General features: G+C 55.8%; 1 protein-coding gene and 1 pseudogene across 6 annotated transcripts; one reads left to right on the top strand and one right to left on the bottom strand.

The window, feature by feature from the left end:
* The first annotated feature begins 1,415 nt into the window (after positions 1 to 1,415).
* ST6GALNAC6 (ST6 N-acetylgalactosaminide alpha-2,6-sialyltransferase 6) lies at positions 1,416 to 17,229 on the top strand. 6 transcript variants are annotated; one of them, XM_070430596.1, is made up of 8 exons: positions 1,416 to 1,503; positions 1,612 to 1,707; positions 7,047 to 7,231; positions 8,768 to 8,858; positions 10,852 to 11,031; positions 11,579 to 11,985; positions 15,066 to 15,173; positions 15,859 to 17,229. In XM_070430596.1, the coding sequence occupies exons 4-8, from the start codon at positions 8,844 to 8,846 to the stop codon at positions 16,247 to 16,249; spliced, it is 1,101 nt and encodes a 366-aa protein (XP_070286697.1). In that variant the 5' UTR covers positions 1,416 to 1,503; positions 1,612 to 1,707; positions 7,047 to 7,231; positions 8,768 to 8,843; the 3' UTR covers positions 16,250 to 17,229. The 6 variants fall into 6 exon arrangements, with proteins under 6 accessions (XP_070286697.1, XP_070286698.1, XP_070286696.1 ...); XM_070430595.1 differs by lacking the exons at positions 1,416 to 1,503; positions 1,612 to 1,707 and adding exons at positions 5,830 to 5,936; positions 7,842 to 7,902; XM_070430597.1 differs by lacking the exon at positions 7,047 to 7,231.
* LOC139020745 (DNA-directed RNA polymerases I, II, and III subunit RPABC4 pseudogene) lies at positions 10,225 to 10,570 on the bottom strand (annotated as a pseudogene).
* Positions 17,230 to 17,603: the final 374 nt, after the last annotated feature.

Consider the following 17,603-nt stretch of genomic DNA (forward strand, 5'->3'; position numbering starts at 1 on the left):
GGGCCTGGAAGGAAATTCCTCTACCCCACGCCACGCCCCTGGTCCAGGGTCACATTCCAAGGACGTGGCCAGTTAAATTCCCTATTAACGGGTTGGTTACACTGCAAGAAAGGAAGGCTGGGGGGGGGCGGGGCAGGCCTGACGCTTGCCTTCTCTGAGCTTCACTCCCCTCACCTGAGATGTGGCAAGAGCCTGCCCACCAGCAAACAGCTAGCAAGGGCGTTCAGCCACCTGGCAGAGGGGCCCTGGGAGCCCCCTTCACAGAGCAGGTGACCAGGATGGAGCCCCGGGTCTGAGCTGAGCCCGATGTCTGGGCCCTGAACCAAGGGGCTGGAAGGAGCCACAGGGCTTCACACCCTCCCTCCCTCCCACCTTCCTTCATCGGAGACCAGGAGACTGGCTAATGGAGGACCAGCTGGGGTGGAGCCCAGGGCTCCAGCTTCAGTTCCAGGAGTCGCCTCCTCATGGGGATGGGACCCGGAGGGCCCTACGCTGGTTTAGCTGCTGATGCCGACCTGAAGTTCTACTGAGTTGTGTGTGTTTTTAACAAGGAGCGGCATGTTTTCGTTTTGTACTGGGCCCCACACATTCTGCAGCTGGTTGTGCAAGGGAGTGTGGGTGACCTTCTCAAGAGAGGCTGCAGGCCTGGCATCTGGCCCTTTGTGCCTGCCTCCCCCTGCCCGGTGCCCGGCAGGCCCAGAAGGCCCTGCAAGCGGGGGAGGAGGGCGGAGGGCGGAGGGCAGAGAGCCCTGAGCTGGGGGAGAGGAGGCTCTGTGGTGGGAGGGGCAGGCTGGCAGCTGGACCACAGCGGCTGGGCTGGCAGCGGTGGGGTCTGGGCAGGTGCCGGGCAGCAGGAAGGGGGGGTGTGGCCTGGCAGGCAGGGGGCTGGTGGAGGAACTGGGTGCAGAGGGAGGCCTCTGGAGTCAGACCTACCTCATTCTGGCGCTGCCTCCCACCGTGGGATCCTGGCGGATTAGTGCCTCTTTCTGGGCCTGAGGGCTGAGCCCGACGTACAAAAGCCGTCCTTCCCTCACAGTATGAATTCAGGGAGGTGGCTGTCCCAGGGCTGACACTCGGTAGGTGGGGGTCACCTTGCTCACCCATCGTCCTTGGCGGTGACAGATGGGTGTGAGGACCCCCCCTGCCATCCATCCCCCTGCTCACAGCCTCGTCCTTGGGCTCCAGGGCCCAGGGCCGCTGGTCCTGATGGGCTCAAACTGACGCCCTACCCAGGCGGTCGCCTCCTCCCACTCCCTCCCCTGGAATACACTGGCTTCACCCTCGGGTGCAGGGACAGAGGTGCCTCTGTCCTGGCCCTGCCCCCAGGCGGGTGTTTACTGCTGGGCTGGTCCAAGTAACATGTATTTCTGGGCTTTGTGACCTGGCAGGAGCCACCCCAGCTACTTCCTCCAGGAACACTTCTTCCTGGTGGCTCCTGGCCGGCCTGCAGAGGGCTCGCGGGGGACCCGCTTCTCTCCACTGCGGCTCCTGCAGCTTCCGGGGGTGAGTTGGGGCAGGAGCCTCCCAGCTCTGAGGAGTGTGGTGGGAGCACCCTGGTGTGCAGCCCCTCTTCGGGCCTCTGTCCACATCCTGGCTCCTTTGTCCCCTTAGCAGGCCAGCTGGGACCTCTGCTTCCTCCTCCTGGGGCCAGAGGGGAAGCCAGGTGAGCCTCACAGCCTGGAGGTGTCCTAAGGAGCCTCTGTCCAGGTAGGAACGTGGGGCCAGGCCAGCAACTCTCACCAAACCTCTCGCCAGGACAGGAAAGGGACTTGGTTCTGGCAGGTTCTGATCCGCACCAAGATCCAGGGCACCTGGGCCAGTCTGCCGGCTCCCATCTCTGCCCCCGAAGAACCAGGCACCGCCCAGGGCTTGGGAACAAGAGCTGTGGAGCAGCTGCTGTGTGCAGGCCTCGCCCAGCGGCTCTCTTGCCTCTTTGGAGGGAGAGGCTGCAGTCCCCCGCCTCTGGGCGTCGGGTGGTCTCGGTCCATGGCCATCCTTTCCTTATCCTTCGGGGCATAAGCTGAGGGCTGTCTGGAGGTTCCGTGTATGTACAGGCATTGATGCAGGACTTAAAAGCTTAAATTCCCAGTAAAGCAAGAATAGAACCATTTCCTCATAGCTCAACCTACTTGATTTTAGTAAGTAAGTTAGCAACCTGACGAGAGGGGCTCCTCCCCTGGCTCCGCCCAGAACCCAGTGGGGAGTTTGGGCAAGTCCTGTTCCCTCAATGGGTCCTGGTTTCCGTCTCTGTAAAGTGAGAGCGAGGGTGGCAGCTGAGGTCTCTGAGGACTCTTTCCGGGACCCCGTGGGAGGGGAAAATCCTAACTGCACAGATTGCTGAGAGCAAGAAGGGAGGTCATGCCTGGGATCCCCGCCCTGGGGCAGGAAGGGCGGAAACAGAGGCCATGGGGAGCGGCTCAGGGGTGGGGGCACCGCAGGAGTGACCACAGCCACCCATCCGAGAAGTCCCCGCCATGGGCGAGGGCAGGCCTGGGGCTGCGGAGCGGAACGGCTTGTGGTTAGTCACCCCGGCCCCGTGCACACTCAGCCTCGCTTCTCCCGAGAGTGGTGGTACCGGCAGCGCCCAGCTCACAGGCTGCTTGAAGGATTCAGGAGTTTGTTCGCAAAGTGCTGTCACAGGAGAAAGCACGTGACGTGGGGGAGCTGATGTTTTCCGATCCTCGTCGTTATTGAAGTGGTTGTTATTGTTCTTGGGCTGCCGGGCGAACTCAAAAAGAGTTTGGAGGCTTTGGCTAGAAATAAGTGGTAAAAATTGGTTATTCAAGAGTCTTGGGGCTTGCAAACTGGGAAGACAGTTAGGCCATAGCCAGAGTGTTCCGAGGGAGGAAGGAAAGCTGAGGGTCCTTCAGTAACAAGCCCACTCCGGAGAGGAAGCACTTCTGCATCTCAGCGCTGGCAGGTGCCTGGTGTGATCTGTGACTGGCGCTCACCATGCTGGTCTGGGTCCATGGCCATCCTTTCCTTACCCTTCGGGGCACAAGCAGAGGGCTGTCTGGAGGTTCCGTGTATGTACAGGCATTGATGCAGGACTTAAACGCTTACATTCCCAGTAAAAGCAAGAATAGAATCATTTCCTCATACCTCAACCTACTTGATTTCAGTAATTTAGCAGCCTGACTAGAATGGCTCCATTTTATTTCTTCACTCTATTCCTCAAGGCCCGGGAAAGGTGAGCCAGCCCCCACCACAGAGCCTCTAGGCATGAGTCTGAGCCCCGAGACATGGCAGGCCTGAGGGGGGAGCTCCAGGTCCGGATTTGGTCCAGGAGCTGGGCTGCTGCACCCTCATTTCCAGAGGCCATTGGCCTGGGTCAGGGAGAAGGGCTGACCACAGGATGCCCCACCCTAGCCAGCCTCCAGCCTGCCGGGTGACCTCTGGCAAGGGGCTCCCCGCTTTTCTGAGCCCCAGCAGTCGGTTCATCAGGCTTCCTGCCTGCCGGCCCTGGCCCCTGCTCTGTGGTTTTCTATGCCGGCAGGCAGCCAAGCAGGGCCAGGGATGGGCTGCGGCTCAGGAAGCAGTTGGAAGTGACACCAGAGGGGCAGGAAGCCTTGAACCCTTGGCCTTCCCCTCTTGTGCCCACTGCCTAGTGGCCATGTCTCCAGAGCCTGGACGCTGGACCTTGCCCCGCCCCCTTTTGTTTTAATCAAAAACAAAGTGACATTAACTCATCAACTTAGTCCAATGCAAACAACCTGGAAGTTTATAAAGCAGAGAGTGAAGGTAGCACCCACCGGTCCCACCCCGAATCCACTCCCCAGGGGAAACTACGGCCAGTAGTCCCCCTTAGATTCTTCCAGATAGCTTCTGTGTGCATTTACAAGCATATACACATCTACGGGTGTGTTTTTGTTTTTGTTTAAAATATATTTTATTGATTTTTTAACAGAGAGGAAGGGAGAGAGATAGAAACATCGATGAGAGAGAAACATCGATCAGCTGCCTCCTGCACATCTCCCACTGGGGATATGCCCGCAACCCAAGTACATGCCCTTGACCGGAATCGAACCTGGGACCCCCCAGTCCGCAGGCCGACGCTCTATCCACCGAGCCAAACCGGTTTCGGCGGGTGTGTTTTTTTAAAAAAGGAATCATACTATATATGCAGTTTATTTTTAATATATTTTTATTGATTTCAGAGAAGAAAGGAGAGGGAGAGATAGAAACATCAATGATGAGAGAGAATCATTGATTGGCTGCCTCCTGCAGGCTCCCAACTGGGAATGGAGCCCGCAAGCTGGGCATGTGCCCTGACCGGGAATCGAACCGTGATCTCCTGATTCATAGGTTGATGCTCATCCCTGAGCTACGCTGGCTGGGATGCAGTTTATTTTTTATAAATTAAAGAATAAGTTTTCAGTATAATCATTGTGTAACCATTATCTTAAAATTTTTGGAAAATATAGTTAAGCCAAAAGAGAGAGAGAGAAAAGCAGCTCCTAATCTCACCATTCCAGAAATAACCATTAACACCTTCATCACTGTGATAGGCAAAAGGTATTTCCTTATTTTCATTTCTCTTATCTTTCTTTTAAAATACGGCAGTACACAATGACAGCATTTATCATACCTGTTAAGTTATAAAACATAGTATAATGAACCTCTCGAACCCATGTCCCACTTAAAGACCAGACCTTTATAGAAGTCCACACCCAGTGTCTCCTCCCCTCTCCCACATCTCTGCCTCCCCAGCAGACAGCTGTGTTCTTGACTTTTGCTTTGAAAACGTTAATCACTGATAGGCAAAAGCTCTCTCCTGTCCCTGGCTATGAGAGGTGGCCTGCTGCCGGCGATACGCTCAAACAATATATCATGTAGCTCATTTGTCTTCGGAGACGTGTCTTTTTCATTCCTTATGTCTCTCAGATTCATCCTTGTAATCGTAGCTCATTCATTTCCCCCTGCTATTTAATATTCCACACCGTGAAAGTACCGTCACGTAGGAAAATTCCATTCTGCTGCTGACAGATATATGGGCTGTTTCCAGTTTAGTATCATTTCAAGCAATGCTGCTAATGAACTTTGTTGTTGAATAGGCAAGAATTTCTCCAGGGTATATTTGTATACCTTTGTTTTCCAAAGGGGATTACAGAGATGCAGTTCTTTGGCTTGCTTTCTTCACGTAAACACCCTCTGTGCATCCTGGCCAACTCCTGTCCGTACCTATTGATCCACAGCACTCATTTCAGCAGGCCTGCCCTCTATCCCATAGGCCCCTATCATGGCTCCTGGCTGTTTTTCACTGTCACGTAAAATGATAGTAAGGACCTGGAGCGTCATAAGAAGTCATCACATTTTTAATCCTGACAACACCCTCCGAGGGGGTGGTTCTCCCTGTACCCCAGCGGCAGGCCGGGGAAGGGGGAGTGAAGTGCCAAGGCCACGCAGAGAGGGGGGCCGAGCTGGACTGGAACCCAAGGTGGACCCTGAGCTCACTCAGGGTGATCACAGGGTGCAGGCCTCCCCAGGCCCTGGGTAAGCGAGCCCAGGGGAAACGCAGCTGGTCCCAGGCGCAGCGTGCGCTGGGACTCAGTTTCCCCGTTTCGGTCGTGGTGACAATAAATCCAGATCGAAGTGGGCATGTCCCACCCCAAGGCGGGGAGGCTATTTTTATGGCCACTACGCCGCCCGGAGGGGAAAGCGAGGCCTCGCTCGCTGGGCCCGCGCCCCCGGGTCGCCCGCCCCTCGCCCTTCGCTCGGGCGCCGCCCGGGGGAGGAGCCAGACCGCCCCCTCGCGGCTCCGAGCGCCCTGCAGGCTGAGCCGAGCGCGAGCGGCGGCGCTAGGACCCGGCGGGCGGCCGGGGCTGCGGCGGGGCCTGGGCGGCCGGAGGAGCGGGGGATCCCGGACCCGGCGCTCAGCCCCGGCGCCATGTGAGGGGGCTCGGGGGCCGCGGGGGGCCGGGCGCTCCCCGGGGGAGGTGAGCGGGCGCCGCGGGGGGCGGGCAGCGGGAGGGGGCACGGCCTGCGCCCGGGGGGAGTCGGAGCCCCGGGGGATGGGGTGATGGTGCGGGGACCCCGGGGGGCCCGAGACCCACTCTCTAGGCAACCGCGCCCGGAGGTCCCGGTCCAGGTGCCCAAGGGCTCTGGCGGGGTTCGCGGGGCCTCCTGCCTCTGTCCACCCCCTGGAGCTCGGGGACCCGGCCGCCCTCCTCCCCCAGCCGGGCCTTGGGCTCTGGACCCCCCGGAGTGCGGGAGTTGGTGGGTCAGCGCCAAGGGGGTGCAGAGGGTGAGTCGCCCCCACCCCAGGTGGACCCACGGGCACGGCGCTCCCCGGACCGGGAATTAGCTGCCCCTCCCCCTTCTCCTCGGAGCCCTCCTCCCACGCTGCTCGTGGGGGCGCCCCGGCCCTGGGGGAGGACTCCCCAAGCTGGGCAGGCAAAGCCCCCAAACAGAGGGCCGGGTGTGGTCCCCGCGCTCACCCTGAGGACGCAGCCCTCCTGCAGGGCCCGCCTTGGGTCAGAGTCCACGCTCCGGCCCCGCGCTCCGGCCCCGAGCTCCGGCCCCGTGCTCCGGGCGGCCGCTTCCCAGCCCCAGCCAGTCGCTCCCCAGCAGGCCTCCCGGTCCAGGCCCGGGCTGGGCACACACTCGGGGCCTCTGGCCCATTCCAGCCCTGGGTATCCTTGAGGGAGATCCCGTCCACCGCAGCCCTGGGCTGGTACCCAGAAACAAGGCTCCGACAGCCCGGCCAGGCACTTTGCCTCCCTGAACCCCAGTCTCCTCTCTGAATTGGGGAGGGAGAGCCCCTACCCTGCAGTGTTGCCCGGAAGACTGAGTAAGTGGGTGACGCTTCGCTGGCTCCTGTATACATTCCTGTTGGGAGAGTGAAGTCGTTGGGCCAGGGGTCCGAGGAGAGGGAATGTTTTGCTGGCAAACTCGGGGAGCCAGGCCTTGAGCAATGAATCATCACGGGCCGAACAGCCGCTGGCACGGACCCGGCCCCTGCCAACCCCGTGCTTCCCTGGCCACACGGGCTTGAATCCTCCCAACATCCCCTTGAGTTACCTGCTCTTATTCCTCCCATTTCACAGATGAGGAAACTGAGGCTCAGAGAGGTACATGGCTTGCCCTAAGGCCTCGCAGCCAGTAAGTGGTGGAACCGGGATTCACACTTGAACCTGAGATGCTGTATTGACCATGGCCTCCTCCAGAGCAGGATTGTGACGGGGCTGACCAGGGGACCATGGTCCTGGCTGAGGGCACTGCTCAGGCCAAGGTGGGAAAATTGGGGGGGGAGCGGGGTGCGTCTGGGAACTGGAGTGCTCTAGAGTGTCTGGAGCAAGGGGCATCTGCAGGAAAGGATAGTGAGGGAGGAGGCTCAGCGCAGAGGCCATTAAGGGCCTGGAATGCCAGAGGCGACTGGACTAATGGGGGCGACCCTGGAATTCTGGGCTCCCACCTTTCGCTCTAATGGGCTCTGAGTCGAAAGACAGGCCACTCTTCCCTTCTGATGGCCTCCGTTTCCTGATCTGTACCTGGTGAGAGTCCCCGGGCCTCCCTGGCTGGCTCTGAGGGCCGGCCTGGGAGAAACCCCGAAACCTGAAACCGGCCCCGGAGGCCGGCGGGGGTGGGGGGTCGGAGGGGGCGTGGCAGTTCGAGGGCCGGGTTAGGTGGTGGGCGGAGTCAGGGCTTAGCCAATCAGGAGCATCGTGTGTGTGTGTGTTTGGCCGGAGGTTCTCTGGCTATTCCTGGTGGCGGTGTAGGAGTAAACAGCAGCTAGGTCAGGGGGCGGAGATGGTGGCGGGAGCCGGGAGGCCGTGGCAGGGAGGCCGGAACTGGGGATCCCCGAGCCCCCAGCTTCTCCCTTTGCACTCTGCCAACCTCAGAGCCGTCTGGACTTGAGTCAGCTGGAGGCGGCTGGACACAGTACTTGTTTCCGTTTGACAGGTGGGGACATTGAGATCTGGGTCCTGCAAGGAGGGGCTGGGTGCCGGTGGGGGAGCGAGGAGCAGACCTGGGCGTGTTCCCTCACAGCAGAGGCCTCTGAGGCGGGGGCAGGAAGGAAGGGCTGCCCAAGGGTGCTTTGTCCCCTGAGGATCCCACACACCCTCAGGGTGGGGCAGTGATTGTCGCCATTTGACAGATGAGTCTGTGTCCTTAACCCCTAAGATCTTCCCGTTAATGAATGAAATCATTCAGCCATCCTCTGGCACCCATCTCAGGGCTCTGGCGGCACCGCAGCGGATGTGAGTGCGGATCTGTGAGAGCTTTCAGCCTACTGGGGAGGTGACACTAGGGGAAGTTCCTGGCCCATCTTGGGCTTGGAGGATGAGTGGGCGTGAGCAGGGTGCTGGCGGGTGTTGCAGACAGTTTATGCCAGACCTGGAAGGGTGCGGGTGCAGGTGCAGAGGAGTTTGGGACCCACAAGAGATGTTGCTTTATTCCAAGGCCCCGGGGACCTGAAGCAGGGTTTAGAGTCGGGGTTTCTGCTGGATGGGGGGCAGGCCCCCAGCATGGGAGCCAGCTGCCTAGGAGAGCCAGGGTAAGGAGAGGACCCTGCTGAGAGGGCAGAGTAGAAGGGAGCAACGGGCAGGGAGAGAGGCGGGGTTCTGCCACCACGCGGCCCTGTGACCTCAAGCAGTTTTCTGCCCTTTTGGGGCTGTAGTGTCTCCATCTGCAAAATGGATACAGCCCTGAGTCTGAAGTCATGGGGAGGTAGGAGAGCTGGCAGGGGTGGTAGGGAAGGTGCAGCCTTTGACCAGCTGGACCTCCGGGAGGGCACTCAGGCCATAACCCTTTCTGTGACTCGCAGGTGTGAGCCCACATCCCTGCCCCCTGGGCCACGTGCACGACGCTGGCTCCTGCCCCTCAGCAGACGCCGGAGAGAGATGAGTAGCAACAAAGTAAGTCCTTCATTTCTTACTCCATCTCAGCCTCTCACATCTCTCAGTGAGATGGGCTTCTCAGGACCAAGCCACCACAAGTCTCTCTTCCTTGCCTAGATGAGGCTGATGCCTGGGAGGCCCTGGTTTGAGCCCTGCTGTACCACTGATCTGTGTGGCTTTGGGCAAACTCCTGCCTTTCTGGGCCCAGGTCCAAGGTGACTTGGAATGCTGTGCAGGGGTCGGGCTGGGAGGTAGAGGTGAGTGGGAGTCTGGAGGAGGGGGCAGAGGTCAGTCAAAGGTGACAGAATGTTGTGAGCACCCTTCTGAGGGTGTCCCCATCATCCACTCATTCATGCTTTCCTGAGCACCTGCTATATGCCTGGTCCTGCATACCCCCTTCCGAAATCCACTGCAGCAGAGCCTGAGGGTTGGGGGCAGGGTGATGTGGGCGAATCAGTCTGGGTCCAATCGGCAGAGAGAACCCACATAGTAATTTTAATGTAAAGAGTTATTAACTATAATCGGGCAGGAGTAATGAGGGTTTGGAACTCTAAGGAATACAGGAATATCAGGTTCAAGGAGCAGCCACCAGCCCCAGGGCTGAGATCCAGGCCTCCTGGGGAGGGCACAGCTATGGGCCGCTGGATGGACGAGAACTCAGTGCGGTGCCCACTGGTGACGTTATCACAAGTCCACCCAGGAGGCACCCAGCCTCCAGGCAGAACTGCTCCAGGGAGGGAGCTGCTGGTCTCTGGATGTTGCAAGTGGTGAGTGACTGATTGAGCTTCACTCTGGAGAGGTTGTGATCACAGCAGGGTCAAAACTGCCTGAGGGCAGGTACTGCAGGTTCTGGAGGAATCTGCTGGGTGCTGGCTTCCCAGCCGAAGCAGGAAGTCAAGGCCTTTCTTCCTGCAGTGTCTCTCCAGCGCCCTCTACCGACAAAGCTTAACATGCAGTTAGCTGGCAAGAAAAAAAAAACTAAGAGCCCAGATCCATTCTCACAGAGCTGCCAAAAAGGGTGAACTTGGAGCTGAGACACAATACACGGACAACCAGCACAGAGCGTTCCACAGGCTCAGCGAGCCTTGCAGACCCGCATAGGTGGCTTCCAGTGGGCGATTTGGATATGACGTTCCTGCCCTGTCATCCCCATGGTGGTGCACTCTCTACCCAGGCTGCCCAATCCCTGAGCAGATCCCCTCCAGGGGTAAAGGAACAATGAACATGTATGGGGAGTTGCTGTGTGGGGAAGGCCTGGGTCCTCTCCTCTGACTATCCCACCTGTCTCCCAGCATCCTCCCAGCTGAGGAAGCCTTCTGACCCCCACATACAGTCCAATCCGGCAGACCCTCCTTCTGAGAACCTTCTATTTTTTTTTTTGAACTGAACAAAAAAAAATCTTTATAATAGATACCTAAATACAATATGGTTTTAAAAATGAAATCATGTATATACTAGTAGTTGTATTCACAAAGATAAGTATACTCATCAAAAACTATACAATAATAACAGCAAATCCAAATGCAAACAAAGATATTCTTCTGAATTCCGTTTCATCGAGCATCAAAAACCACCAATCTTTTAGTCCTTTTCTTGTACATTATTCTGTATCCACATTCTCTGCATCTGATTGGATCCCTGGACTTTATTTCATTTTCTGCGTGACATTCTCCACAGATATATATCATTGGCTGCTACTTGGGGGGTTGGACGTCCTTCTGGGTGTCCATTGTTAACCCTCAACACCAACACGTTCCGCCCCTTCTGAGAACCTTCTATGCTCCGGTCCCCACCCTGACAGCTGGGAAACAGTGGGGAGCGAGACTGACCCAGTCCCAGCTGCAGAACTCATGGCAGCGTGATCAGTGCTCAGGGGGCTGCGGGAGGCCTTCCTGGAGGAGGTAGTGTTAGGGGTGAGGAGCAGGCGTTAGCCAGGTGTTGCAGGTGGTAATGAGGCAGGGCGCCAAGCCTGCACGGTCGCTGGGACCTCACCAGTCCTCTCCCCTCTCAGGAGCAGCGGTCAGCAGTGTTCGTGATCCTCTTTGCTCTCATCACCATCCTCATCCTCTACAGCTCCAACAGTGCCAACGAGGTCTTCCATTATGGCTCCCTGCGCGGCCGCAGTCGCAGGCCTATCAACCTCAGGAAGTGGAGCATCACCGATGGCTATGTCCCCATTCTGGGCAACAAGGTAGGGCAGCCACTTTGGGGAACTCCCTGGGAGCTGCTGGGGAGCTGGTCCTCCCCATTGCCTGCCACCCCTGCTCCCTCCTCCTTTTCTCTCCACTCTCACCATCCCTCCTAAAGGAAAGAGTTGGCCCTGGGAGTCAAGGCTCTGGTTCAGAGAGGAAGGGAGAGGGAGAGAGAGAGATAGAAACAATGATGAGTGAAAATCATGGACCAGCTGCCTCCTCCACACCCCCTACTGGGGATCGAGCCCGCAACCTGGATATGTGCCCTGACCGGGAATCGAATCATGATCTCCTGGTTTGTGGGTGGATGCTCAACCACTGAGCCACACCGGCCAGGCCAACCATGAGTTCTCGGAGGCAGGAGTGGGGTCTCTTTTGCTGTTTGCTCTGTCCTGCGTACTTGACCATTAGCCAGCTTGCTATGAATGTTTGTTGAATGAATGGGCGTCAGTTTCTCTGTCTTTAAAATGGGTATAATTATATTGGAGCCCAGGGCCAGGCGCAGAGAGTGGTTGTGACAAGTGTTGACTTTCCTTGCTCCCCCAGACACTGCCCTCCCGGTGCCACCAGTGTGTGATTGTCACCAGCTCCAGCCACCTGCTGGGCACCAAGCTGGGTCCTGAGATTGAACGGGCGGAGTGCACAATCCGCATGAATGACGCGCCCACCACGGGCTACTCCGCAGATGTGGGCAACAAGACCACCTTCCGCGTGGTGGCCCATTCCAGTGTCTACCGTGTCCTGAAGAGGCCCCAGGAGTTTGTCAACCGGACCCCCGAAACCGTGTTCATCTTCTGGGGGCCCCCGAACAAGATGCAGAAGCCCCAGGGCAGCCTTGTGCGCATGATCCAGAGGGCAGGCCTGGTGTTCCCCAACATGGAGGCCTACGCCGTCTCTCCCGGCCGCATGCGCCAATTTGATGACCTCTTCCGGGGTGAGACAGGCAAGGACAGGTACCAGCCTTCTGCCTGCCCCCTCTGGCCAGCCCTCTGCTCTTCGTCAGCATGCTCTGTGCAGAGGGCCTGTCGCTCCCAGCAAGCACTGCTCTGAGGGTGTGGTCACTTCTCGGCCACCTCTGGTCAGGTTTCCTGGGGGAGTTCTCTTCGTGTTTAATCCGAGTCATTTCCAACATGCTCTGCATGACCCCATCTTCCCAGGAGGGCTTTCTCCCAGCACTCACTGCTCTGAGGGAAGAAGGGTTCCCAGCATGCTCTTCTCTAAGATTGCACAGTCATTTCTAGCATCTTTCTAGGAGAGCTCCCCGGAGCGTGCCTCCTGGAAAGTATTGGCTATTCCTGGCACTTCTTGCTTTAGGCACACTGTTGCTCCCAGCATGCTCTATTCTAAATATACATCATTTCCAGTCCTGCTTTAGGTAAGCTAGGCTAGTGCCATCCAATAGAAATATAATGCAAGTCACACACATAATTAAAATTTTTATAGTAACCACATTAAAAAGGTAAAAAGAAACAGGTGAAACTATTATTTTTTTTTTTTTGAGCCTCATCTGAGGATACTTTTTCCATTGATCTTTAGAGAGAGAGTGGAAGGGAGGGAGAAAGGGGAGAGAGAGGAAAAAACATCAATATGAGAGAGACACATTGAGTGGTTGCCTCCCGCACGTGCCCCGACTGGGTCAGGGATCGAACCTGCAACCAAGATATATACCCTTGACCATGAATCAAACCCGAGACCCTTCAGTCCATGGGCCAACACTCTAACCACTGAGAAAACCAGCTGTGGCTGAAATTATTTTCAATATATTTTATTTAACTCAATATGTCCAACATATAGATCCTGTACATATTTTATTTGATTTATACCTAAATATTTAAAATTTTGGAACTAACATAAATGATATTTTTAAAAATGTTGGTTCCCAATTATTCTTGCTAATATTTAGAAATATGATTTTTATGTGGTGACCTTATATCCTGTAATCCTGCTAAACTTTACTTATTGGACAGTTTTATTCCTTCCTTTCTAACCTGTGTGCCTCATTTCTTTTTCTTGCCTTATTGCACTGGCTAGGAACTTTCAGTGCAACGTTGAAATGTATTGGAAGTGACAAGAGTAGACATCTTGCTTTAGTCCCAGTCTCAGAGGGAAAGCGTTTAGTCTTTCATCATTGAATATGAGGCTGGCTATGGGTTTTTCAACCTATATTCACCGCTTCCAGGGTGAGACAGGCAAGGACAGGGGCCAGCCAAGTATTAGGTTGAGGAAATTCCCTTCGCATATTAGTTTCCTAAGAGTTTTTTGTTTGTTTGTTTGTTTGTTTGTTTTATCAGTACTGGATATTGAATTTTATCAAACATTTTTCTGCATCAATCAAGACTTTTAAAAAAAAAGACTAGTTTTGTTTTGTTTTTAAGACTGTTAATATGGTGGACTATATTGACTGATTTTTAAATGTTGAGTTAGCCTTGGGTCCTGGAATAAACTCCAGCTGGTAGTGGTGTATTATTATTTTTACATATTGCTGGATAGGATTTGCTAATACTTTGTTGAGATTTTTAGTATCTGCGTACATGAGAGATATTGGTCTGTAGTTTATTTTGTACTATCTTTGCCTGATCTTGGTATCAGGGTAATGCTGGCCTCATAAATGCATTGGGAAATGTTTCCTCCTCTATTTTTCAGAAAAGATGGTGTAGAATTGGTGTCATTGCTTCTTTAAATGTTTGATAGAATTGGCCAGTGAGACTATCTGGGCTTGGAGCGGTGTTTTGTTTTGTTTTTTTCCCCCAGAAGATTTTAAACCATGAATTCAGTTTCCTTAATAGTTATAGGATATTCAGGTTACTTATTTCATCTTCGGTGAGTTTTGGTCTGTGTTTTCGAGAAATCAGCCCATTTCATCTAAGTCAGCGGTTCTCAACCTGTGGGTCGCAACCCCTGAAAATACGTCCTGCATATCAGATATTTACATGACGATTCATAACAGTAGCAACATTACAGTTATGAAGTAGCAACGAAAATAATTTTATGGTTGGGGGTCACCACAACATGAGGAACTGTATTAAAGGGTCGCGGCATTAGGAAGGTTGAGAACCGCTGAAAGTTGTCACGTATGTAGTTGTTTTTTGCGGTTTTCTATTATTTTAAAGTTTACAGGGTCTATGATGATCTCTTTTATTTTGATATTGGTAATTTGTGTCTTTTCTCTCTTTTTTTTTTGTCAGTCTTGCGAGAGGTTTATTTTCTTTTCAAAGAACCACCTTCAACCAAGTAGATGCAAAATATTCTCAGCTTCACATGTAATCAGTATAAAACATCAGCAGCAGCACGTTCCACATTCTTTTTTCACACTAAGAAATCCAGTGTGTGTTTCACACTCACAGCACATCTCAACCCCGAGTCAAGTGCTCACACGTGCCCACATGTGGCCACTGTAGTGGACAGCATGGCTCTAGGCCAGTGGTCGGCAAACTGCGGCTCAGCAAACTGCGGCTCGCGAGCCACATGCGGCTCTTTGGCCCCTTGAGTGTGGCTCTTCCACAAAATACCGACTTCTGCGCATGGGCCACGAAGTTTCAATCGCACTGTACGTGCGCGCCCGCACGTGGTATTTTGTGAAAGAGCCACACTCAAGGGGCCAAAGAGCCGCAGTTTGCCGACCACGGCTCTAGGCTCTTAGCTACTTCTTCATGCCTTGCTCTGAACTTGTCCCTCCAGCATGACTGTCTCTGCTTCGTCTCCCTATGGGAGTCTGCTCCTGGCATGGGCACAGCTGCGGTTAGCATGCTCTGTGGTCATGGTCACTCCTGGCCTACCCAGGCCTGACCAGTGTCCTCAGAAGTTTATTCCCAGCCTGCCTGTTCCTACTCTTTCCCTCAAAGGAGCTCTCTCCACACTCCTCACCTCTCCCCAGACAGCCCCGCTGCCAGCAAACCCGTGCTCCCCCAGTGGGCTGGGTGGGGGTGACTGAAGTAGGGGGATGAGTTCTGTGAAACTGGGTGGTTGGCTGTTCCTCCCTGCCCGCCCCACCCCTGCCTGCCTGCCCCTCATCACGCTCCCTCTCTGCCCCCAGGGAAAAGTCCCACTCGTGGTTGAGCACTGGCTGGTTCACCATGGTGATCGCGGTGGAGTTGTGTGACCATGTGCACGTCTATGGCATGGTCCCCCCCGACTACTGCAGGTGAGCCCCTCCAGGACAGTGCTAGCCACTGCGATGGGATGGAGCCGGGGGCCGGAAACCTGGGCTGGGGGGCCTTTGAGATTCTCTGTTTGATGGTATTCGGGCTGCTCTGCAGAGATGTCGGCTCCTTAGAGCTGCCTCAGCGCCAACCCCCGCCCCCCCCCCCCGCCCCCCACACACACACCTCAGCCAGTCCAGAGTTTGTGTATTAATAATAACTATCATTATTATTATTACTATATGCAAAACCCAAGAGGTGACAGCTGTTCTTGACTGAGTGCTGACCATGCCCCAAGCATGACCATATTTATTATTCACTTGTCACAGTGATTCTAAGGGATAGGTATGTTATTCTCCCTATTTCATAGAGGAGGAAAGTTGTTTTTTGAGTGGCCTCAGGTCCCACAAATAATAAAGGGTGGGGGTCAAGTTCCAGAGCCCTTACCTCTACCCTGCTTTGCCACCCTCTCAGGGACATGAAAAGATCCACAGCATTAAAAACGAAGTTTGGAAGTCAAAAAACCTAGTCCACCCTATACCCATTTTACAGATGGGGAAACTGAGGCCCAGGGAGGGGCAGGTATTTCCCCACTAAGGTCCTACGGCAGGTCAGGGGCGGGAAAGGGCAAGGGCCCTGCCAGTGCCCAGCCCGCCCTCACAGATACCTCTGCTCTGCCCCAGCCAGCGGTCCCGCCTGCAGCGCATGCCCTACCACTACTATGAGCCCAAGGGGCCAGACGAGTGTGTCACCTACGTGCAGAATGAGCACAGCCGCAAGGGCAACCACCACCGCTTCATCACCGAGAAGAGGGTCTTCTCGTCCTGGGCCCAGCTGTACGGGATCACCTTCTCCCATCCCTCCTGGACCTAGGCCGCCCTGCCTGTGGGGCCCTCACCAGGGACACCGGAGAGGTGGCTCTTGGCCCAGCCACCTGACCAAGGGCCATCTCCTGGCCCATGAAGGCTGGCTGGAGTGTCTTCTGGCTAATCAGGGCCTCAAAGAGGGTGTGTCCTCCAGCCGGTCAGGGCCTGGGAGATCTCCTGGCCATCAGGGATTTGGGCATCTGTGTGCTTAATCAGGGGTGTCAGGAAACGTGTTCAATCAGGGTCTGAGCATAGTCAATCAGGGTATTTCTGAGTAATAGGAGGCCAAGGACATGTCCTTTCCCATGAGGCCTTGGTTCAGAGCCTCAGGATGGTCCCCAAATCATTTCCTATTGGCTGGGACAGTGGGGTCCTGTTCCAAGGACCTGAGAACTTGATGTTGGCCCCTCACTTCCCAGAGCCACAAAGAAAGGTTGCATGAGTAGTGGGAGGTGAATGGAGGTCACAGGCTGGGGCAGTTGGGGGCTGGAGGGTCCCGGAGGTGGGGGGCCGGTGTCAGTCTTGGCTCTGCCCTGAGTGGCCTTGGACAATCCCTTGTCCCCCTCTCTGGCATCCTTCCGCCTGTGTCAGGTTCTAACGTGGAGTCTTCGACCCCCTCCCACCTCTCCCACTACTGCCTTGGGTCCGTCCTCCATAACACTGGGCCCCGCCAGCCACTACCCCTTGCTGGGGGTCTCAGCCCCCTAGGGCCTGGGGTCCCCTTCCCCACCTCTTCCTGGAGATGAGGGTATTTTTGTGCAAACTCTCCCCAGTGAGGCCGTCCACCTGTTGGAGGAGCCTTTGGGGCTGAGACGGGGGCGACCCCAGCCCAACTGAGGTTTCAAGCAGCCCCTTTGTCTGCAGCTGCTGGAGTCACCTGAGTCTCCCCCCAGCTGGGCCTGGGAAAGCTCTCCGTGGGGGCCGGGAGCTGTGTCGCCAGGGTCCTGTGCCCCCTCGTTTTGTATCAGGCACTTTATTGCTGGGCCTCAGCGGGGTGGGTTTGCCCCTTGCTCTTCTGAAGCCTCGAAGGGAAGACCAGAGGGCTTCCTGGAGGAGGCTGCGGAATGGGGCCAGATAGAGGAGGAGGAGGCCGGCACAAGCCATTGCACATGGGGTGGGGAGTGGGGGCTGGTGACTCCCCCAGACTTGGTTTTGTAATGATTTGTACAGGAATAAATGCACTTAAGCTCCAGCTCCAGCTCCCGTGTGTCCCCGTCGAGCTAGGCTCTCTGGCCCTGGGCTCTGGGCCACCTTGGGACAGGGCCCAGGCCCTCCAGGTAGAGAGCTCACCCACAAGCAGGACAGCCAGCTTTTTCAGCTGGCCGGTGAGTCATGCACTTTGCAGCTGGGGCGGAGAGCTGGCAGCTCAGGGGGTTGGGGAGGTGCGGGTTTCCCAAGCCAAGCCCATCTGGCTTTTTCAGTCCTGCCTCCCCCTGCTTCTGTGACCTTGGGTAAGTCACTTGCCCTCTCCGAGCCCAGTTCCAGGACCACACGCTGCTCCCAAGGAGCTCAGGCCCTAGGAAGGCCACCCCGGGAGTAAGGGCTCCAAAGACGATGATGCAGACG

Source organism: Myotis yumanensis, unplaced genomic scaffold (assembly GCF_028538775.1).
Source record: "Myotis yumanensis isolate MYYU_CA2020_CCGP unplaced genomic scaffold, mMyoYum1.0.hap1 SCAF_12, whole genome shotgun sequence".
Taxonomy (NCBI): Eukaryota; Metazoa; Chordata; class Mammalia; order Chiroptera; family Vespertilionidae; genus Myotis; species Myotis yumanensis.

Excerpts from the sequence above, each read along its gene's own strand:
- ST6GALNAC6 (XM_070430593.1), top strand. Across the intron at positions 11,032-11,578 it reads TCCCCATTCTGGGCAACAAG|ACACTGCCCTCCCGGTGCCA; the intron begins GTAGGGCAGCCA and ends TTGCTCCCCCAG. Across the intron at positions 11,986-15,065 it reads GGTGAGACAGGCAAGGACAG|GGAAAAGTCCCACTCGTGGT; the intron begins GTACCAGCCTTC and ends CTCTGCCCCCAG.